Raw genomic sequence first — 23515 nt, 5'->3', positions numbered from 1 at the left:
TTCGTTTGGCAGCTGTCATCACAATACACAGCAGTTCGCCTCTTTACCGTAGTGAAAGACTGCCGTGGGCCATTACTGTTCAAGCTGCACGCAAAGGGGGTTATTCACACAAAGGCAGGCGGAAGTCTCCGAGTTATACGCAAACACGGCGTAAGTCCAGAAATGCACGTGAACCAATGTATTTTACACAACTGTATGGTGGGGGGGGGAGGGGTGGCTTAGTGCAGGGAATTAAAGAAATACGGCAACAGAACGGTCCACTCGGTCCTCGTTCTTCATTGCGAGAACATCGCAGTGCTTGAGGACCTCTGGGTTTGCTTCCGAAAAGGTTAACGGATGGAACGAAACAAGAGGAGGTGAGGAAACCGGGGAGAGTCCCTCCATCCCCTCTTCACTCCTCATCTGTCTCTCTCGCTCTCGCTCGCTCTACACCAAGCCTGCCCGCGCCGAGAGGGCGGGAGACGTTACAATACTCTATTGATGTCAGGTGACCATTGGCCAATATGTTCATAAACTCATCTATGGGTCCTGAGTGAGAACCTCTTATCCCAGCGTGTGCGATCAGGTCCAAAGAGAGACGCATGGAAACAGAGAGAGAGAGAGAGAGAGAGAGAGAGAATAGGGAGTGTGGGACTGGAGCGTCTGCTGCAAGCTGCCCTAATGGGGGGTCCGGCGATGGGGCGAGAGCAGCCCTGCCGACAGGGCCTGCCGTTCCTCTTCTCGGAGTCATCCGACGCGTGGCATGGCGTTCCCCTGCATGGCAGAGATAAGGTCTTCCTCACTTTGGTTTCGATTCAAAGTCAAGAGACAAGCTTCCCTCGTGGGCCGCCGGGAGCTTCCCGTCCAAACCGTGGCACCGCAGCTCAAGTTTCCCACTAAAGAGATTTCGGTCCAAAACGGCATCGCGCGTGACTGTGGCCCGGGCCTTCGAAGGAACGTACGAAACGCCTCCGGAGCCCTGCCCATTTCGGATGCACTCTGGGAAAAGTGGCCGTTCCTACAGAGGACGTGAGCCGTGAGAACATCGGGAGCCTGGAACATCCAATGAGCCTGGAGTCATCGGGAGACGCGAGACGGACGGCTGTACTCTGGAAAACACCCCGCTCTGCTGGCGCATCTGCGGGAAGAGAGGCGGACAGAGTTACAGCCTAGTCGTCACGCGTGTGGAAGGGACTCCGGTGGGAATAAAAACAAAGGGAGGACAGCGAAGGGCAAAGAGAAAAACAAAGAAGACAAGATCTTAACGCAGGGGACGTGCAAATGGCCGAACGGGGAACGAAATCCGAACAAGAGCTGCCGCAGTCTATGTATTCGAGGGCCTCGTTCAACATACCTGGAATTTATTTCCATCCCATAAAAGCAGATGGATTCACTCAATAATACAATGTTACTGGACACCGACCTGATGCTTTTTGCCAAAGTGACTTAGAATGTTAATGTGTTGATCCATTTACACAGCTGGGTATTTTTACTGGAGCAATTTAGGGTAGGATCCTTGCTCAAGGGTGCTACAGGTAGAGGGGACAGTCGAACCCGTGACTTTCGAGCCAAAGGCAACAGCACTCTGTGTGTGTGTGTGTGTGTGTGTGTGTGTGTGTGTGTGTGTGTGTGTGTGTGTGTGTGTGTTTTTAACACGCAGCTTCTCCGACCAACAGGAAGTCGAGTCGCCTTGTCAATAACCCGCAGGGAACAACTCACCTCTGCGGGGGGGAGGATGTGTCACGACACATCAAGGCCAAAGGATGAAGGCGAGAGAGAAGAACAAGAAGAGAAACAGAAACTGTGGGAACAGGAAAACAGACAGCATGTGTTAGTCAGGGGAGGAACTTTAAAGGGAGCCTTGATTTAAAATTTTTTTTTTTAAAAAAAGAAGTCTTATCCTTGGGCAGATCTTTGAAAAGCATCTCAATAAAAAAGCTGCACATCCACACATTGAAAGCATTGACTTTTACACGACAGTTTAAACTCGTGGGGTAAAACGCTGTTCGTTACTCCCGAGCAGCGCTGTTGTAACTCAGCGTTGAATAAATGCGGGGAAGGAAAAGACTGACGCGTTTTTTTTTCTTCCGCACAGCGGGCTGAACGCCACGGTCCTACCTCTTTGTGTAATGCAAAAAGCAGCCTGTGTTTACTGATACGAGGTCTGTTGCCGGGCCACAGGGACCTCCTCGCTGCGCGATTGCGTGCTGCTGGCGGGTTTAAAGCGATCGAGGACGAGGTCCAGTGAGACCGGCAGAGGTGATCTGGTGCCGTACGGATTTTACTCACGTCTACGACACCGACCGGGGAGAAGCATCATAAACTAGGATCTATGGTCATCACTCCTTCGTGAATAACTGCTTAACCAAGTCCAGGTCCAGAGTCTATTCATTTACTCATTCAGCGTCAAGTTTGGCCGGGTTCCGCTCTCTGGCGGGTCTAGGGTTCGAGTCCTGCTTGGGGTGCCTTGCGACGGACTGGCATCCCGTCCTGGGTGCGTCCCCTCCCCCTACAGCCTGGCTTAGGCTCCAGTTTGCCCCACTCAGGACCAGTGGTTTCATGCAGTGTGTGCGTGTGTCTCCAAAGTGACTTTCAGTATTAAACAACTTACAGTTATTTACCCATTTATACAACTGTGTAATTTTTACTGGAGCAATCCAAGGTAAACATCTTGCTCAAGGGTACTACAGCTGGAGGTGGGCTTTGAACCTGCAGCCTTTGGGTTCAAAGAGAACAGCTTTCACCACTACGCTTCCAGTTACTCTCTGCGGTTCAAGATCCATAGGACGTGATAAAAAGTACACCTTGCATGGGACCCTAGTCCGTCGCACGGCAATTACAAACACGCACTCACAAAGGGCAATTTACAGTCACCAGTGCATCTGAAACACATGGCCTTGCACTGTGGGAAGAAACCAGAGCACTCAGAGGAAACCCATGCACACGCAATTATTATTGCTATTACTATTATTATATAGCTTTCCTACAAAATCTGTTCACAGTTTTACGCACTTACACAGCAGGAAATAACACAGAAGCAAATGAAATTAAGTACTGAGCTCACATGTCCGTGCCCTTAACCACGGCACAAACTCACCTTCTCTTCCAAGTCCTTGATTTGTCTCTTTTGAATATCCGTTTTATCCTCTAGGTCTCGGATTCTCTACAAGGAAACAAGGCACATCAGTGTACTTCTTTTCTGCGTTCAAATTTATTTTAATAGCAGCAGCAATAAATCCTGCAGGATGGAAGCCAGCTGGAGGTGCTTTGCAGTATTCTGTCCAAAATATTTGTCATACTGGCTCTTTCAGAGAGACATGTGACACAGCAACAGGAAATGTTACTTTGCTAATTCCCCAGGGCATTTTTTCAGTAAATCACAGTGACGAATTACATGCGGTCAAATGAGCTACAGATATGAAGCCTGAAAGACAAGATGATGCCCAGTGTCCCCACCCAGGACACTCCAACACACTACTGCCCCCTATTGTGCGGCTGGTGAACTGCAACTGCCCAAGTTCAAAATTGATCAAAGTCACATTTCTACTTAAAATCATTCACCTTTTTAAAGAGCTGAGCATTTTTTCCACTGGAGAAATTCAGGGTAAGTACCTTGCTCAACAGCTGGAAGTGGATTTGAACCTGCAAACTCCGAATCCAAAGGGAGTAGCTATAGCCGCCATGGGGCCAGTTGCACATTAAGAAGTAGTGAAGTAAAAATTCAAATTCAAATTCAAATTTTATTTGTCACAAACACAACCATACACAGTACAACGTGCAGTGAAATGCTTTATACAGCTGTCCGACATAACAATCTAAAAAAATAAATAACAGGTACCAAAATCTAAAAATGCATATACAATCTATTTATGCAGATGTAGAGCAAAACATATAAATATCTATAAACAGGTGTGCAATGAATTATAAAAATTTATGTGGCATACTAAGTAAAAATGAGTAAAGGAAAGTTAGGTCGGAGCAGTCGTGACAGCAGCCGACCTCACCAGCGCCATCAAAAGCGCATGGCATTTGACTTTGACCTTTTCTACAATATTCCTCCACATAAATCATAGTATTTCTGTATTTGCCCCAAATCTTGCTTTACATTACAGTAGCCCCATCCCCCTATTTAAACCACATGTGTTTTCACAAAAGGCAGAGTTATAATGAAAATCCTTATGCGATTCCAACGAGCAGAGCTTTCTGTGATCGTACCTCACGCAACCCCTCTAGATGGACTTGCTGCGGTGCACCTTCATGAATTAATTAGTGAAGAAGTAAACACAGAATTGCAAAGTTATGGGTTTTGGAAGAGTGCGTGTGTGTGTGTGTGTGTGTGTGTGTGTGTGTGTACGTCTTGACCCTACCACTGGACGGGTTGACATCAAATTAATTTTACCACCACATTCACATGTGTCAGTGTTGAACCACTGCAGCAATGTCTATTATAATATATATTATATAAAATATATATTATATACAATATTATTATAATTATTATACACTACTGTCAATGTTAACTGGTTCATGTGACCTGTGAGTTTGCAAGAATTAGCATTATCAAGCAAGTGAAATTTTCACCTCAAACTTTATTTACACGATTCTCTCACAACAGATACGAGAATTAACTACGGGGAAAAATGCTCCGTCATGACACAACGGGAATACTGATGACCAGTGTGAGCCCCATCAGGGCCACCATGTGCCAAAAGCTGAGCACACCAGTACCTAGGGGTGCCTAGGGGTGCCTAGGGGTCTCGCGTGTACGACGTGCCGAAGGGCATGGGACCGACCGATGAGTGCAGGTGAATTTGTACCAGTTTGCAATTTTTCTAGAAATAAGAACTGGCATGTTGGTGTGGATAGTGTGGCCATACCAGGTATGTTGGTGTGAATTTGAGGTATACCAATGTATACATGTAAAGTGCACCAATCAACACTGATGTGTGAATGCGTGTAAAGGTTACTCCTCATAGGTGATCCGGTTCGACGTGGTGCTTTTGCGCAGGTGTTAATCCCTCATGGGTTTGCGCAATCCTCTAAATATCTAGCCAGCTGATGAACACACACGGGTACCGGTGCACCTGGTGTTTATCGGTGCAGTACCTGGTAGGCCTGGTGCAGCAGCTCCATGCGCTCTTGCAGCACCTGACAGTCGTACTCCCGGCTCTTCCTCAACATCTGCCTGCGCAGCTTCTCCACCGCCATGCGCAGCTCGTCCTTCTGCCCGTCGCTCAGCGGTTCGCCGTACTTGACGGCCGAGTCGTGCTGCAGGGCGTTGTACAGCGTGGCCTCGAGCTCCTGGATTTGCTGGTGGGTTACAGGATTAGTTGTGAGCGATCAGGCTCTCCAGCAGTGCAGTTTGGGGTACGCACTATATTCAGTATTTATCGAAGCAGCACAGCAGCGACACCTAGAGGCCCCGCCTGGTAGTTTTCGACAGTTTTTTATTTTCGCGAACTGCTTGTATAACTCAGCATCACATGGCTTCTGACCCTCCGCTAGATGAGACCACTGACTTGTGCTTTGCAAGAGCCCTTCTGCCTTCACTTCCCATTTTGATTAAAGTGGTGTATAGTATCTAGGGTTGGACACCGTTAAAGATTAAGCGATATGGTACAGTATCAATGTCGCACAGCACAATGTAACAAAATGTAACAAAAATTTTATTTCAGTATTTTTTTTTTTGCATTTTCCATTCAGTTTTGTTAGATTTATTACACTTTTGGCCTAAGTTTGTACTATATGTCAGGTTTTCCACATTCTTGAAATTAGCCAATTTCGATGAATTTTGGCACCGGATTCCAAGCACCAAATATTCCAGTACCTTTTAGGATCTGATGCTTTCTATAATGTTCTGGTGCTTTCTACAATCTTCCAGTTGCTGTAAAATGGTAAACTAAAACTGACAATCTAGAAGAAACAGTTATGTTTTTGTTATCAGTAAACTTTAATCATAATCAACATACACTGACTCACATTAATTTACTTAACAGACACTTTTGTCTAAAGCAACTTCTAACAAACTCTACATAGTGTTATCAGCCCACACACCTTATTCACCACAGAGAGTTTTACTGCTAGATACAATACATACACAGGGTCACACATCCATACATCAGTGGAACACACTCTCTCTCTCACACACTGCAGATGAACCTGAACATCATGCCTTGGGACTATAGGAAGAAACCAGAGCACCCAGAGGAAACCCACACAGACACAGGGGAACATGCAATTTCCACACAGACTGAACAGGAATTGAACCCACACCCCTCACACCACCCACTGTGCCATCATGCCACTACACTTCTGATCCATCCATGCGAAACCTCTCCCTCAGCTGACCACACTGCCTGCTGCACAAACCAAAGTTGGGTATAAATAGTGGGTGAATCAAAAGAGTATCATCTGCAAGATTTTGTTATGCGATGGAGGGTTGAAGGTTTAGGCCACACAAAGAGACAAGTGTGGATTACACCGCAGTCAAATCACACTGGTGTCGTTTTGGTCACGTGATTGTAGATCACCGTCTTTCTCAAAAAAGCACGAATTTGTAAAATTTTCAACAAATATCCTCAATTATTGTTAAATATTTTTTTTGGAAGAATATTAGAGGAAATAAAGCCTTTGTTGAGCTAAAATACCAACAATGGTACCGGAAATTCGTGAAATGGATATTCAGTGGTATCGAATAAAAAGGTAAACGATATGGTGCTAATACCGGATACCGGTGTGCAACTCTAAATGTATCTGCAGTACTGTTTGTGAAAGCCCCGTCACCTTTTTCATTCCTCTGAGGACCAAGGGCAGAGAAATAATGGCGAAACGGAGAAACGGCTCACCATGTACGCTTGGTCGAGGGCCTGTTTCCTGTAGTCCAGCTCTTCCTCCAGGTAGCCCTTCTGCTTGCGGAACATCTCCTGTGAACAAGAGCATCCTTCTGAGGAGCCTAGCTCCAGGGATCGGCCATAAAAAAACACTTTCGCCACCTCGTTTCTTTCAGGTCACCGTGAACGAAGCCCTTCGCCGGAAAATCCGGACCTCGGAAAAGCCCGACTTCGGGACACCGATGTCCAGACTCTGAAGTCGCAGGTGGCCCAGTCTTTCGTTCCACGTAAAAAATGCTTCCCGGTCCACAGAGACACGCGCCGCTTTCGCAGACCCGCCGGCGCAACGCACTTCAAGCTAACTTCTCTACCACATTGTCATGTTTTTGGGCTGGCGTGGGCCAGAGCCTCTATGAATTACGTCCGGAGAAAAACGAGTCGACTCCTGGACGATCGCTCTCGGACGCGTGGCAGGAGTCGCGGCGACTGAAAAGCCGGGGAAACCGAAAAGTCCGCCGGGTAAATATTCGTTCCGTTGCATCTATCTGCATTTGCATTAACATCTATTTTGGCAAAAACACCTGTCCAAACCAGTCCACATCAAGGGTAAAAAATCTGGCGACTGAGTTAAGAAAATGAGTTAAAGTTAATGTGAGAGGCAAATACTGTATAAGTGTGAAGGATCATTACATCACTGCACAGTAGTGAGGCCACATACTGCTATGATCAACATGTACAGCGGTATCAGAATTACACGCATCCTTTTCTGCCGATACCTTTAGACATATTTAGTCGCGTTATAATCGTTTCTCCGAAAGCGAGATAAAAGTACGACCTCCTGTTCACCTTTCACGTCCGTCATCATCAATCCAGCTCAAAATTCAGGCCGCTGCTGCAGCAATCAGCTGTAAATGACTAGCTGTTAATTATTCATCGGTACGATCATTAAATTAGATTAGTTACGGCTGCTCACTAACCATCTCAAGCTCCAGGTCCATCATCTTTTGGTGCAGCGCTGCCTCTGTGCCTTCAATCTGCTGGATCCACTAGGGGGGCGACACACACAGGGTGAAGGAGAAGGTCATAGACCTCAGTGGCTAAGAGGACAGATGTTCTGCACAATTTTAGCTAAAAGACCTTCAGCAAGAAAGGTGGGCTATTATTTCAGTAAACTTACCCCGCTGTTAGTACAAACACGCGCAAAAAGATATGAATATTTGCCCTTTCGAACCCTAAAAATCAAGCTGGATCACACGGAACCCATTGAAAAGCATCTTGTGTATTTACCTTTTCTGCCAAAGACAGGACAGTACTGGCTTGAATAATGGCTACTTGTTCTTCATTTCTCAGGTTCTGCAGGTAGGTTCCAGAAAACCCACAACGAAAACAACACAGGAAGTGTAAATTCACAAAACTGAAAGGATACGCAAATAAATCCACGGCCAATCGCAGATTTTTTCCTTTGATTTTTACCAGCATGAGCTCCTTCAAACTATCTGCTACTCAGTTTTTGCCATAATAATAATAATTATTTTATTATTACTTCACAATTAATAAATTATATTATTACTATAAATTATAATTATAATTTTATAAATATTACATTTACTATTGAGGCCTCCAGCTTCCATTCCAACACATTAGCAGCTCCACATTTAGTGTTCAGTTTAAAGACAATAATAATGGTGCTCTGTATGTTCGCATCTGTCTGTATCTTTTACATCCTGCTTTGCAACACCTGCACTCATGCAGAGTTGGTGAAAACTGCTGAATTTCCATCATGTTGGTAATTTCTGTCTTTATCCTCTCTGAGCGATTCATCGTTCCATAGCTTTTTACCTTGCAACTCAACAAAACGTAGCACGGCGCACCTATTTCTTCCAAAACCCATCAAAAAGTTTTTGCTGTACACCTAGTATGGTGGAGACGTAACAGTTAATGTAAAGAAAAGGCCTTTCTGTACAAATAATCACATGAGGAAATGAACCTACCCCATTATCACCAAGAATATCGAGGAGCTTGATGAGATCAGGAATACAGACATCCTGGTAAAGAGGAACAAAAAAAAAATCATTTTTCAAAAGAAGCATCACTGAGCCCACAGTGCAATGCTGCCCTAACCCCAACCCTAACCCTAACTTAATGTCGAAAATCCATTGAAGAAAAATTATTCATTTATTATTATAAACGATATTTGTGGGGGGTGCGATGGTGCAGTGGGTTGGACCACAGTCCTGCTCTCCAGTGGGTCTGGGGTTCGAATCCCGCTTGGGGTGCCTTGTGGCGGACTGGCGTCCCGTCCTGGGTGTGTCCCCTTCCCCCTCTGGCCTTACGCCCTGTGTTACCGGGTAGGCTCCGGTTCCCCGTGACCCCGTCTGGGACAAGCGGTTCTGAAAATGTGTGTGTGTGTGTGTGTATTATTATAAACGGGGGGTGCCGTGGCGCAGTGGGTTGGACCGGGTCCTGCTGTCCGGTGGGTCTGGGGTTCTAATCCCGCTTGGGGTGCCTTGCGACGGACTGGCGTCCCGTTCTTGGTGTGTCCCCTCCCCCTCCGGCCTTACGCCCTGCGTTGCCGGGTAGGCTCCGGTTCCCCGCGACCCCGTATGGGACAAGCGGTTCAGAAAACGTATTGTTATAAATTTATCATCTATTTTAATTTATTTTTTAAAAATTACCTCTTTAAAATTAATTAGCAATATTTTTACATTAGATAGAAATCATCAGAAATCATCCATTACCAATAAGCACTAGTTCAGTGTAGTGTGACGGTGGTCTCGACAGCACTAGGGTGTGAAGTAAGGTACACCTTGGAGGGGACACCTTTTGCAGAGCAATCACAGACACTTTCACACACTACGGGTCATTTAGAGTCACCAGTGAACCGGCACTGCATGTCATTGGACTGTGGGAGGAAACAAGAGCACCTGGAGAAAACCCAAGCAAACACAAGGAGAAGATTGAGACTCCAGACACACTGAGCAGGAATCAAAGCCACATCCAAACACACAGCCTAGGCACTGTGAGGCAGCAGCACTACCCGCTGTGTCTCCCTGCCCCAGCAATGCACTTTATAAAGTTACAAGTTAGCTCTTGTTCAGCGCTCTGCGTTACTCCGTTGAGAAGAACACCCTCTGAAAGAAAAGGCAGCATGGTGGCACAGCAAGTAGCGCTGCTTTCTCACAGTGCCTGGGTGGTGTGAGAGGACATGGGTTTGAGCCACACTCTGTCTGTGTGGGTTCCCTTTAGGTGCTCTGGTTTCCTCCCATAGTCCAAAAACATGCTGTTCAGGTTCACCCATAGTGTGTGAGTGACAGAGTGTGTCTGGAGTGTGTGGTGTGCCTGGAGGGTGTGAAAGGACATAGGTTCAATCCCCGGTCAGTCTGTGTGGACTTTGCATGTTCTCCCTGCCTCTTTGAGGGTTTCTTCTGGGTGCTCTGGTTTCCTCCCACACTCCAAAGACATGCTGTTCAGGTTCACCCATAGTGTGTGAGCGATACACAGAAAGAGAGAGTGTGTTCCACTGATGTATGGATGAGTGACCCAGTGTAAGCAGCGTACCCAGCAGTGTAAGTCACCATGGTGAATAAGGTGTGTGGGCTGATAACACCACATAGAGTTCATTGGAAGTTGCTTTGGACAAAACTGTTTTCTAAATAAATAAATGTAGTGCAAAGTTCTGCTGTTAGATTCTACATTCAAACTGGATCCAGTAAACACTTCTCCTGCCCTCCACAACCCTAACTCTGACCTTAAACCTAACTCATAATTGATCATTGGCAAAAACACCAGTCCAGGAGCCCTCCGGCGCTTGACTTCACCTATCTGTCCTACCTTCACTCCCTCTTTCATGCAGTAAATCTGCAGGGCGCTGACCCCCTCCGTGAACGGGTGGATCTGCAGGTTGAACGGAGGAGACCGCCGTTCCCGCTCCTGCACGACGGGAGGAAGAAACAAGTACGTGGTGATGTTACGAGTCCATTCGCGTTCGTGCTCCAATAACACAGGCACCCATCTCGACAGAACATCCTGTGACAGATCCCTTTTCCGTGTCCACGAACGGATGGGGAGACAAACACAGCGAGGTGCTGGTGAGGCGGCGTGACCTATTTCTGCGCTCATCTTGACCGGCTGGAATGCGGAATGCGGATCTGTATGTCAGTCATGTAGTCGCCCTGCTGTGCAGAAATCCTGGGACTGTGTATACGTGGGCTGCAGCCTGGCTACCATTTAGCAGTCCTGGGACAGCTCTGCAGCTGGCTGTGTGTCCCCAGGGCAGGACCAACATAAACCAGCAGAGAAAGTGAAAGGTAAAGGGGGTTTGGCAGAGTCATGGCACCTTTAGAAACAGCTCTGATACCGGCAGTGAAACCAGAGTACCGGTGCCTTCCAGATGCCACCGGAAGCCGGGAAGGGACGACCACTCACTACCACCACCGGATCAACCAGCCGGGCCTGGACTATTACTTCTGGTATACGTAGGTCTTCTATTACCACATAAGAATGCCCAAGAGGGGTAGGCTGCCACTGGCACTTGGACCCCCAGAGGTTTATTTTTCTCCCCTTTGTCGTGACTGGGAGTTTTTTTGTTTTCCTCTCCTCAGCTGCCGACCGGATTGCTTGGTCATCTCAGCCGTACATTGTCACAGTTCTGGAACTGTCCTGCTTTATCTCCTGTTCAATGCTCTGTGTTACTCCGATGAGAAGAGCGCCCTCTGGAAATAAATTTAATTGATTTAAACTCGGGGTCACGGGGAACCGGAGCCTACCCGGCAACACAGGGCGTAAGCCCGTATGGGACAAGCGGCTCTGAAATGTGTGTGATTTAAACTCTGCACTTGAGCCTCGTTTTTCAGAGTTTCTGTACCGGAAGTCCTTTGCGGTCTCTGATTGTTCTGTGCTTGATCTGCGTCCAGCAACTTTCCGAACAGACCCGGGTCTGTGAGCGAAGGGTCCACTGACTAGACACGCCACGCAAGGTATCAAACACAGATACGTAGCTCATCGTTCGTTTTTGATGGATTCCTTCCACCGCGGTGTAACTTTGAAAAACACATCATACATCATCATCAGGCCAAAGTTAAGCTGAGTTTTCTAAAGAGTTCGGAAAGTAAAGGTCACCTCCAGCTCGAGGATTCGAAACTCCAGTAACTCGTTCTGGTCCCTGGAGTCCTGTAACTCCTGCTGAAGGCGACGCATATCCACTTCAAGCTTCTCGACCTGCGAGACCAGGTAAGATATGTCTTGATGCCATGCCCTGCTGAGGTGCTAACTGTGCTTTAAAGAGCGTTCAACAGTTGTACTGGAGACCTTTTCGAGAAGCTCCTGGTTTCTCCTTAGGAACGACTGCTTTTCTTCCACCCACTTGGAGTCCTGAGACAAAAGAAGAGTTTTTTTCTATGACCTGAATGCGAAAAACAGCGTGCGGCTGAATTAACATTTTATCGACAACCGAGCGCAAAGCACGAAGCACGGAGGGCAAACTCCAGTCGGGAGCCACTGGAGTTTTTGAAAACGAGCAGCACAAAACAACGCATTTCTGCTCTACCAGTCTGACGTAGTGAAAAACGTAGTGGCTCGATTTGAAATGGAGTATGTTTGCCCGTTGTTACCTGTCCCTTCTGATTGAGCTCGTTCTCGAGATCTTCAATCTTGGCTTTGTACCTGAGAACATCTGCTTGCAGCTTCTCGTGAGCCTGTAAGAGAGACCACCGAAATCATTTTGCAGAAAGGAGACACATGAGCCCACGGTCTGCAGGGTTATTCCGCACTGGAGAAAGTCACACAGATTCGTACGTGGCGCTATTTTGCGTTTCAGTCATTAAATATCGACCGGCACTCTTGCTAGTGTAAAACCCCATGGTGCACAGTACAAAATCACACTTTTACACTTCTAAAGAGGGTGTTTGCAGAGATTGGTATGCTGTCATCTACTGTTATTCCTACAGCCAAGGTTTCAGAACGTCTGCCTAAATGGAGAAGTTACCACAATGAGAGCCAAAAAGTTGATGGTTCAATATCAGGAAGCATCACGTTCTTTGCTTAGTGTACTGTACTTAACTTCAACTGGTTTACCTGAAACTGTCGACTATAAATGCCTCAATAATGTAATACCAGCACGAACGGAGTAGCGCCGTGTCACCTTTGACTCTATCTCTGCATCGAGGATGCCTCCCTTCTGCTCCTGGAGCAGGGCGTAGGCTCGCTGCAGGGCCTGGTACTCCCGCGTCAGCTGCCGGAAGCGTAGCTCTGACTCCTCCGCAGCCAGACCCTGGGGTGGTAGGGTGCGGGAGTGAGCTACTAGCCCTCGTGTCTTCCCAAAATGGTCTATAAATCACTCTTCGAGTTTGTTTTACTCAACTTCACCTCATCTAGGTCCTCGTCGGGAGTTGCAGGCGTGCGGTCCATTCGGAAGGAGGCCACCGAAGACGTTTCGGAGTCCATCGACTCTTCGTCGTACCCGAAAAAGGTGTCCACCACAATGTGTCGCTGCCATGAGGACCATAAGGCTGGTTAGAAGCCTTCACAAGAAAGGCTAAAAAAAATGTGTGTGCATTAAATGGTCACAAGGAGGGTGTGGCGGTGCAGCGGGTTTGGCCGGTGGATCCGGGGTTCGAGTCCTGATTGGGGTGCCTTGCGATGGACTGGCGTCCCGTCCTGGGTGTGTCCCCTCCTCCTCCAGCCTTGCGCCCTGTGTTGCCGGGTTAGGCCCCGGCTTGCCGCGACCCCACTTGGGGCAGGTAGTTTCAGACATTGTGTGTGTGTGTGTGTGTGTAAATGGTCACATTTGCCCACCTTTATAGGCCTGGAGCTTCTTTTATGCCTCTTCTTCCGCAAAAGTTTTTCTCTGTCCTGGACACAGCATCAAAGTGAGCATCAATACTAAGGTGTAAAATGTATAAATGCCTCGCGGAATGTCGTACTGTACGTGTCTGTTCCAAAATCCAGTAAATTTACCGACCTGAGCAAAATCAATTTCCGCAACAGGCACCGGTTATTAAATTATTTTAAAAACTCTATTTGTAAGGTTTCGAAATAAGGGTGCTCGTGTAGGATAGACTTTTGGTAATGAAAACTGTATTTCTGTTTTGTTGAAACAGAGCTATATTTTTACCGCTGATGGGAACGGACCCCCGCTATGGCTGTATGAACTCACCCTGGTCAAGTCGTCGATCATGTTCTGCTGTTCGAGGACCTGCAACTTCAAGAACTCTATCTCCTGCTCGTCCTGCGCCTGGTCCAGGTCATTCAGGGACCGGAGCTTCTTAAGAGGTGGGTGAGAGCTCATTTTTTCCTTCTGTGCGCAGAAGAACAGTGAGCAGAGGTCAGCGTTTCGTAGCCAGAGGCTTTTCTACTTCCCCGATGCATAATTCACATTTCCAGGCATAGTTCATAAAATACACTATGTGATATGCTGTGGTACCATGTAGCTACATCATTGGGTTACTGAAGAAGATTTCAGTGTATCGTGCCACAAACCTGGATGTTGTGTGGACGCCCCAGCTCTTTGTCTATAGATTTTAAGCACAATTCATTTACATTTATTCAGCAGATGCTTTTTCCAAAGCCACTTCCAATGAACTCTGTGTAGTGTTATCAACCCACACACCTTATTCACCACGGTGACTTACACTGCTACATACACTAGGTCACGCACCCATATATCAATGGAACACACTCTCTCTGTCACTCACACACTACGGGTGGAACAGCATGTCTTTGGACTGTGTGCGGAAACCAGAGCACCCAAAGGAAACCCACACAGACACAGGGAGAACATGCAAACCGCACACAGACTGAATGGGGATCGAACCCACACCCTCTCACACCACCCACGTGCTGTGAGATAGCAGCACTAGTCACTGTGCCGCCATGCCACCCAACCTGGGGCGCATGTGAGCACTACGCAAATCACCAAAGTTGGCCCACCATTTCCGCATTCTCCTTGGTCAGGGCCTTGAGCTTCTCCTCCTGGCGCTGCAGGGATTGGGTCAGCTCCTCGTTCCTCTTGTTGAGGAGCTTGTTCTTCTCCAGCAGGGGCTTGCACTGCCGCTCAGATTCCCGCACACGTTTCAGCTGGGGAGCGAGACAACCCTCCATTACTCAAACGCAAGGACTCTGCGCACACTCTGCCTCTACAGGACGAGGGACTCGATTTAAGTTTCAAAGCACAGGGTTGAGAGAAAAATGACGTTTTGCTCTGATTGACTATGGTAAGTAATTTGTTAGTTATGACTTCAGTTACATTTATTTACTTAGTTGACACTCCTCTCCAAAGCAACTGACAGTGTTAGGCTACCTACGATTACTTGCCCATTCATACAGCTGGGTAACTTTTACTGGAGCAATTTTAGTGCAAGTACCTTGCTCAATGGTACAACAGCAGGCGGAATTCAAACTGACAACCTTCAAATACAAAGGCAGCAGCTCTAACCACTATGTTACCAGCCGTCCCCAGTCAGCAGGAAAAAAGTTAATAATAAAAGGAAAAAAATTTTTTTGCTGAATGGGTACAATGTTTAAAAAGCAATGGGTAGTATTAAACAACTAATAGAAACCTGTTCTTTAGGGCAAAAGTAATAATTTCTTCCATTCATATAATATTACTACTTTGATAGGTCTACTGACATATCTGTTAATTGAAATGTAGCTATTAAATTCATCTGGTTCATAATCACAGCTCTGCAGCACCACGGCTCAGACTTTCCGCTACCGGAGATCCCACTAACTGACCTTTGCTCTGTAAAACCACGGTGTTGCGTACAGGTAAAAACATGAAAATGCACTATGTTGATAAGATGCGTATTCATATCACTCATAATATGACATCATTCACACACGTGATCACACATACAAAGACACACACGATATGACATCATTCACACATCATGAACATTTAGATCATAAGTATATGATCCAAATTTCACCGAACAGTGAATTGAAAAATACTTTTTGGGGCATTACTCAATATTGGTAGACAAGCAACAAGATGCACTCCCACTGTCAAACAAAAGCACTCCTATTAGTTTCAGGTACTCATGTTTAAGTCTAGGATGAGAAATTAATTCAAGCACACATAGATACCTCATTTGTGCTTGAATTAATTTCTCATCCACACAAACAAAGTAATAACAAGTACTAGCAAGAGATACAGTATTTTCATATTTCTGCCCAGTTTAAATAAATAGCCACTGAACTGCTCTTAGCGGGGTGCGGTGGCGCAGTGGGTTGGACCGCAGTCCTGCTCTCCCGTGGGTCTGGGGTTCGAGTCCCGCTTGGGGTGCCTTGCGACGGACTGGCGTCCCGTCCTGGGTGTGTCCCCTCCCCCTCTGGCCTTACGCCCCTGTGTTCCCGGGTAGGCTCCGGTTCCCCGTGACCCCGTATGGGACAAGCGGTTCTGAAAATGTGTGTGTGTGTGTGTGTGTGTGTGTGTGTGTGTGTGTGTGTGTGTGTGTGTGTGTGTGTGTGTGTGTGTGTGTGTGTGTGTGTGTGTGAACTGCTCTTAAACAAACGGCATTACTTAAAATTAAGTAAACAATTTCATTTAAAGGAATGAAAAACTGTGATTAAAACACTACTTCAGGGACTCTGGAGGTTTCTAAGCCACATACCACTGTGATTACGGAATTACCGCAAGCGGACTGCGCCCAGCTCACAAAAGGGCTTTAAAAACACATCATCATCATCACTTCATCGCAATGATTTTAACCAACACAGTTTAACGTGCAGACAGCCATACGTCAGTGCGGTTCGAACTGCTGTTTTATAACGCTCAGAACACAGATGTGCTCAAGTCATCCCTGGACAGTGTAGCCAAAGGAAATTACATCCAAGTTAACCAGCTATCATAAGGAACAGTCTATACGCAGATTATTAAAGAAAATCCAAGCAGAAGAACAGCAATGATCTTTTGCACCCAAAAATCTATCCAGTGTGATCACCCCCCAGCGAATGTACAGACACACCTAGCTGTGCTCGTGCGATCAATTCAGAGCTCTAAAGTGACCCGGTATGTATCCAACACGCTCAGGATGATCAAACCCTGGAAGTGAGTTCGAGGCTAGAGAGAATCCAGCAGAAGTGAAGCCACTAACTGGACGCGGAACCAATGAGGGTCTGGAGACGGAGGACAGGCCGGGCTCTCACCAGCTCGTTCCGCTCGTCCACCAGCAGCGTGTTCCGGTCCTCCAGCTTCCGGATGGTGGCGTTGAGCTCCGCTAAGCGCCTCTGGTTCCTACGCATGTCCTGGGAAACGCACAGGGAGACGGGGGGCAGGTGTGTGAGCGAGCACCACGGCAGCGGGGATCAGGGGCTGCTCGCATGGGTAAGTAAACAGTGAGAGCAACAGCGTGTGCGACCTTTGACGGTGTATTTCTTGCAGCACGCCAAGCATCAAAGGTGCCCGTAGCTTCACCTCGAGATGTCTCAGAAGCCGATTTTTTTTTAACGAAACGGCGCTGGTATTTACTGGCCCTTTAAACAGCGCCAGAAAATCCACAGTCGCCACAAGGAGGGTTGAGAACCACTGATGCCAAACAAACAAATCAAACACACATATAAAATAAAGAGGAGATTGTGTCGCTGGAGACACCTAATTTACTTCTGAATGTGGTCTCCGCTAAGACCCCCCCCCCAACCGCACCCCCCATGTCTCCATACCGGGCTCCCACAGTGCTCTGCTCCATCTGCCCCGGCACGCCCCGGCACCTCCCGCTTGGGGCTCCCCAGGTTGCACTCGGCCTCCTTGGCCAGGAAAAGCTGCTCGTCCAGCGCGTCCTTCTGGAGCTGCAGCTTCTGCAGGAAGCCAGTGGCCGACTCCAGCTCCTTCTCCAGCGAGAAGATGGTGCGATCCTTGGCCTTGATCTCATCCACCTGTCCACAGGGGTCACAGGGGTGAGCAGAGGAGGCTCACCTCACACGGCGCTCACGACCTGCGGAGCGTTAGTTGCGTCCGCCCTGCAGAAAGTGGCGTCCAGCTCTGTCGCGAACACCGAAAACATCTCAAAGTCCCTTTCCGTCGGTGTTTAGGGACTGTTTATCAGCACAGATACAATTGTTTACTGGTTTGTTTTAATACCGGCGGTCAGATTTTGGAATTTTCTCTCTATAGTAACTTTTTAAATTTTTTTTTTTTTTTTAAACAGTTCAATTCTATTAATTTTACAGAGCTCTCTTTTCACACAGTGGCAGAGCGCTGAATAAAGCTGCAAGACGCCAGACAAATAGATATTTGGCTATACACTAAACTATCCATCCAGTTACATTCATTCATTTAGCTGATGCTTTTCTCCAGAGCAACTAACAATGTTAAGGTCACAAGCTTACAGTTATTTACCCATTAATACAGCCAGAAAATTTAACTGGAGCTATTCAAGGTAAGGACCTTGTTCAGCTATATTACAGCCAGAAGTGGGGCTCAAATGTGCAATTTCTGGACCCAGAGAAAGTAAGTCTAACCACAAGCCACCAGCTGTCCCTTTTATTAGTTATTAAAGCTATAAGTGTGTCTACTGGTGGGGGGTGTGGTGGTGCAGCGGGTTTGACCTGCGCTTGCTCTCTGGTGGGTCTGGGGTTCGAGTCCCGCTCGGGGTGCCGTGCGGTGGACCGGCGTCCTGTCCTGGGTGTGTCCCCTCCCCCCCTCCAGCCTTGTGCCCTGTGTTGCTGGGTCAGGCTCCGGTTCACCCCGACCCCGCTCGGGGCAAGCGTGCGAGCGTCTGTGTCTGTCTACTGGCCGTGGAGGAAAGGAAGCAAAAAATTCCCAACTGAAAGTCAAGGGAGGAAAGAAAATTTGTGGGGACCAAGTGCTAGTGGCTTCCCAGCCCTCCTGGCCATTCTAGATTAAAAAAAGATATTAAGTTAATTTACAACTAATAATACCAACTATATCTGAGTGTTTACTCCATAGGGGGGTGCGGTGGGTTGGCCCGGGGTCCTGCTCTCCGGTGGGTCTGGGGTTCGGATCCCGCTTGGGGTGCCTTGCGACGGACCGGCGTTCCGTCCTGGGTGCGTCCCCTCCCCCTCCGGCCTTATGTCCTGCGTTGCCGGGTTAGGCTCCGGCTCCCCGCGACCCCGTATGGGAGAAGCGGTTCAGGCAGACAATGTGTTTACTCCATTCTCAGTAAACACGAAAGCCGGACACTAAAATTAATTCCACGTAATATTGTCTCGGCACAGTATACACTGAACAGTGTGCTTTGAGATACAGGGGGGCTCTTTTATCCCAGAACTATTTTCTTGTTCGGCTCTGCAGAGAGAATATTTACTGTGTTTTATAAGCGTTTATTCCCAGTAGAGCATTTACTGCTCTGTGTCGTTACCGCATTACCAGTGCGTCTGGAAGGCGCCTACCGGTGTGCGTCGGGACAGCATTTACTGCTCGGTGCAGAGCGTGGCAGAGCAGTTACTGACCAGTCTATCGGTACAGTATTACAAGTTCAACCAGTACATTATTCAACATTCATCAGTAATTACTACTATTCAGAACAGCCATATTTACAGTACTTGCTGGAAAGTGTTTTTTTCATAATTGACCATATTTTACACCCATGTTGTTAGTTTGAGTTGTCTGACAGCTTCCTTCTTCACCAGGTAGCTTCTGCACAGCTCTGAGGTGTGTGTGTGTGTGATTTGCTGGTAAACTGATGACTTTATTTGCACTTGTTTCGACACCAGTGGAGACGCCTTTATTGACGCAGAGGAGGCGAGAAGAGGGGGAAGAGGGGGGTGGCCTAAGCGATGTATTTATATGTGCTGTCAGGTGACCCCGAAAGGTCGGCGGTTGTGATTGGATGACTGTTTGCTGATGACCTTGATTTTTCACCATTGACCTTGCTGCGCTCCCGGATGCTTCTGAATCAACGCTAGGGGGCACGATGGTGCAGCGGGTTTAGCCGGGTCCTGCGCAATGGTGAGTCTGGGGTTCGAGTCCCGCTTGGGGTGCCTTGCGATGGACTGGCGTCCCGTCCTGGGTGTGTCCCCTCCCGCTCCAGCCTTGCACCCTGTGTTGCGGGGTTAGGCTCCCGCTCGCCGTGACCCTGCTTGGGACATGTGGTTTCCAGCAATGTGTGTGTATGAATCAATGCCGTGTGTGTGTCTGTACACTGTCTACAGTGCAGTATCTACCAGTGTGTATCCATACAGCGTTTACCGGTTTGCGTCAGCGCAGATTTACCAGTCTCCGAATGTCGCGCTCACAGTCCCACTTAATCTTGGAGATCTGCTCCTGGTGCAGCTGGTGCTCAGTGCGCAGGTCCTCGGCCTTCATCTTATCGGCCTGGATCATGTTGCTGAGCGCCTCGTCCGTCTGCTTCTTGGACGCTTTGAGCTCGGCGATCTCCTGCAGGAGCCGCACGCGCTCCTGGTCGAAGAAGCGGCGGGCCTCCTCGCGGGCCTCAAGCACCAGGGTGGTGCGCACCTTCTCCCCGCTGCCATCCCGCAGGGCGCCCAGCGCCGCCTTCAGCCGCTGGTTCTCTCCATCCTTGAGCTTGGCGGCTCGCGCCAGTTCCTGCTCGTGCTGGCGCCCCAGCGACTCGCGCAGCGCCTGCAGCTCCCTCTGCTTCTCCTCGTGCCAGCGAGCGCGCAGCTCCGTCAGCGCCGCCGTGTGCCGGTGCTGCTCCTGCTCGCGAATCCGCTTGCCCTCCTGCACCTTCTCGCGCTCCAGCTTGTTCACCTGGGGGAGGCGCAACAGAGCAGAAAGCTGAGAAACGTTATTGGACGTGAAAAACAGCCTTCCCGCATCTCGAGAAGGACAAAGCGGACTGACGGCTCAGAAGGCAGCATGTTCTGAACACAAACCCATCAGACTTACACATCAATTACTGCCTGTTGTCCAGCTGTCCATAGTGGTCAACTGTGATAAGATTGCATTTGAAACGTATTGCAAATTTTACATTCTGAGCATATGAAAATATATACACACATTTACGCAACACTTTTCTCCAAAGCAACTTATGGTATTAAGGTTACAATTATTTACCCATTTATACAGCTGGGTAATTTTACCGGAGTAACTTAGGGTAAGTTCCATGCTCAAGGGTACTACAGCCAGAAATGGAGATCAAACCTGCAACACTGAGAGCCAAAGGTACTGACTCTAACCCCTACACTACGAGCTGTCCCGTATGTAACCATATCCCATACATATGCATATGTAACTACATTATACATAGTATTTACATATATGTCAATATTTTTCATTCATTCAGTTCATTCATTACACAACATAACAAAACTTCTCAAAGTTAGCTATGTCGATTTTTGCGTTGATTATGATTAGTTAAAGTTGACTGATTACAAAAACACCACTAGTTCTTGTAGAGTGTCAGATTTAGTTTGGTACTTCGCAGTCATTTGAAGATTCTAGAAGGGACCAGAACATTCTAGAACGCATCACATCCTAAAAGGTATCAGAATATTCGGCGCTTGAAACGCGGTGCCAAAATTTCCAATGACAAAAATGTGGAATATTTTCTAAAAACTAACATCCAGTAGAAATTAATGTCAAAATTATGCTTTATGTAACATTACTGAATGGAAAATGCAAAAAATGGACATAAGGACATTTTTGTTATTATGTCCATTTTTAACGTAAGAAAATATTCGGGCGCGCACGTAAATATTCATAGAAATTTCCCTCCTCGTCCTGCAGTAAACACTTTTTGAGTGTGTTGCAGTACTGACCACTGACACATGAGTACGTCTGCAGGATCCAACCCTGAGTCCCTTACCTTGCATTTCTCCTGATGCAGCTCGATCTGAATATCCGTCAATTTGGACCGGAGATCTTCGTTGGCTGCCTGTAAGGCAGATATGATCGCTTCGGGCTTCTCACCCTTGGATCGGCCCTTTTTCGCCATCGGGTCAAAAACTAAAGCTCTTAAAATGCTTCAGTGCTGAAATGTCCATCGCCTCGTAGAAATGCACTAAGGTCCTCCAATGCTTCCAATCCCTCCTCTTCCTCATTCTCCTAGTATTCAAAAGACCTGGAAGCAAAACAAAGTCAAAAATATTTGATAACTTGGTGGTGGGAATTCTACGAGTCCACTGCGGTATTCGTGTTAAAATGTCATTTTTAAATAATTTCAGAATAATTTATATTTAATTTGGAATTATGACTTTATAGTTGATGGTATATATGATCCCACTACTCTATTTTTGTTAAAATATCATTTTAGAATAATTATATATCTATACATGTAAAATTATTCTAAAATTATATTTTAATACAAATACTCCAGCGGGATCATATATATATATTTACAGTATATATGTATATATATATAAACCTGACCTCTCCAACCATGACCAGGACAAGTAGTTAGTTTGGCAAAAGTGAGGGAGTGGACCATGTATAATTAGCCATTTATTCAGTGTGATATTTCATTTTTTTTATTATTATATGTCACACCTTGAAGCATAAAAGTGGAAAAATCCAAAAAAAATTGCTTATATATTTCCTTTGGATGTTAGTATCATCATAGCTGTGAATGAAATAATCCTGAGTTTAGCACACATCTCTCCACAATTTCAGAAAGTCACCCATTGCTGATGATGCTGTAATATTTGGGGAAATTTTTGCCACCTTCCACAAAGGGATCCAGATTCTCAGCTCAGACATATATAGGAACCTTTGATTAGAGCCTTCATCACTGGGAATATTGGTTTCCTTGTGCTGTGCCAACGTGACACGGCCCCTCTTCCCCTCACAATCGCAGCCAGTCCGCTTCGATCATATCTGGAGCTCTGTGAGGTGAGCAGATTGACGGATGCGACAGACCGCCAACGGCAGGAAGTCGAGGACAAATCTAAGTCCTACTGATGGCCAACATTCTTGGTAAGTATGTCACTAGAATTTACCAGTGTCTAAATAACCTTTGGTCAAATTACTAATTTGTAATCACACACACACATTGGCTGAAGCTGCATGTCCCAAGTGGGGGTCATAGCAAGCTGGAGCCTACGCTGGCAACGCAGGGCGTAAGGCTGGAGGGGGAGGGGACACCCCCAGGACAGGACAGCAGTCCATCACAAGGCACCCCATGCGGGGCTTGAACCCCAGACCCGCCAGAGAGCAGGATCCAGCCAAACCCACTGTGCCCCCAAAATGTGTCACCTCCCAGTAAAAACATTAAAAAATCCAATACGCACATGTTGTCATGACAACAATGCCATCGTTGACTCTTATTCATTGAACAGACCCTTTTCCCTACCATACAGTTCAGGCTATACAAAGGTACAACCAGCTTTCAAACACACGCTTTCCAACCCGCTTGTCCCATATGGGGCCGCGGGGAACTGGAGCCTAACCCGGCAACACAGGGCATAAAGCTAGAAGGGGAGGGGACACAGCCAGGACAGAACACCAGCCTCTCGCAAGGCACCCCAAGAGGGACTCGAACCCCAGACCTACCAGAGAGCAAGACCCGGTACAACCCACTGCACCACCACACCCCCCCTCACTTTCAAACACATGACTGTCAAAATGTGTTTGTCTGATACCCTTAAATAGACTGTCGTAATCCCAAACTCTTCGTATCAGGCATTTGATGAGCAACGTGACTCATCCAACTACGACCATGGCCGATTTATACATTATATATTCCCCATGTTGTGCAATGTCTCATTTAATTATGGTGATGTCATAATTGACAGTTACTCACTCAGCTGACAATTTTCTCCAAAGCAACACATTACATTAAGCTGCTTATAAT

The 23515-nt window shown here is 47.2% G+C and overlaps 1 protein-coding gene across 1 annotated transcript in view; it reads right to left on the bottom strand.

Moving 5' to 3' along the window:
• Positions 1–216: 216 nt before the first annotated feature.
• jakmip2 (janus kinase and microtubule interacting protein 2) overlaps positions 217–23515 on the bottom strand; it is a 33677-nt gene continuing 10378 nt past the window's right edge. The window contains exons 2-22 of the mRNA XM_018751552.2: positions 21533–21787; positions 19978–20475; positions 17466–17678; positions 16953–17051; positions 14736–14882; positions 13963–14103; positions 13602–13658; positions 13173–13295; positions 12949–13077; positions 12419–12502; positions 12117–12179; positions 11928–12026; positions 10641–10739; positions 8801–8854; positions 8097–8162; positions 7787–7855; positions 6825–6902; positions 5086–5289; positions 3077–3142; positions 1699–1780; positions 217–1117 (exon numbers count right to left, since the gene is read on the bottom strand). Coding sequence (XP_018607068.2) covers positions 1730–1780; positions 3077–3142; positions 5086–5289; positions 6825–6902; positions 7787–7855; positions 8097–8162; positions 8801–8854; positions 10641–10739; positions 11928–12026; positions 12117–12179; positions 12419–12502; positions 12949–13077; positions 13173–13295; positions 13602–13658; positions 13963–14103; positions 14736–14882; positions 16953–17051; positions 17466–17678; positions 19978–20475; positions 21533–21661 — 2469 coding nt within the window. The 5' untranslated portion in view covers positions 21662–21787 and the 3' untranslated portion in view covers positions 217–1117; positions 1699–1729. The remainder of the gene's footprint in view (positions 1118–1698; positions 1781–3076; positions 3143–5085; positions 5290–6824; positions 6903–7786; positions 7856–8096; positions 8163–8800; positions 8855–10640; positions 10740–11927; positions 12027–12116; positions 12180–12418; positions 12503–12948; positions 13078–13172; positions 13296–13601; positions 13659–13962; positions 14104–14735; positions 14883–16952; positions 17052–17465; positions 17679–19977; positions 20476–21532; positions 21788–23515) is intronic.

Source organism: Scleropages formosus, chromosome 4, assembly GCF_900964775.1.
Source record: "Scleropages formosus chromosome 4, fSclFor1.1, whole genome shotgun sequence".
Classification (NCBI taxonomy): domain Eukaryota; kingdom Metazoa; phylum Chordata; class Actinopteri; order Osteoglossiformes; family Osteoglossidae; genus Scleropages; species Scleropages formosus.
This window is presented reverse-complemented; position numbering and strand designations above follow the sequence as displayed.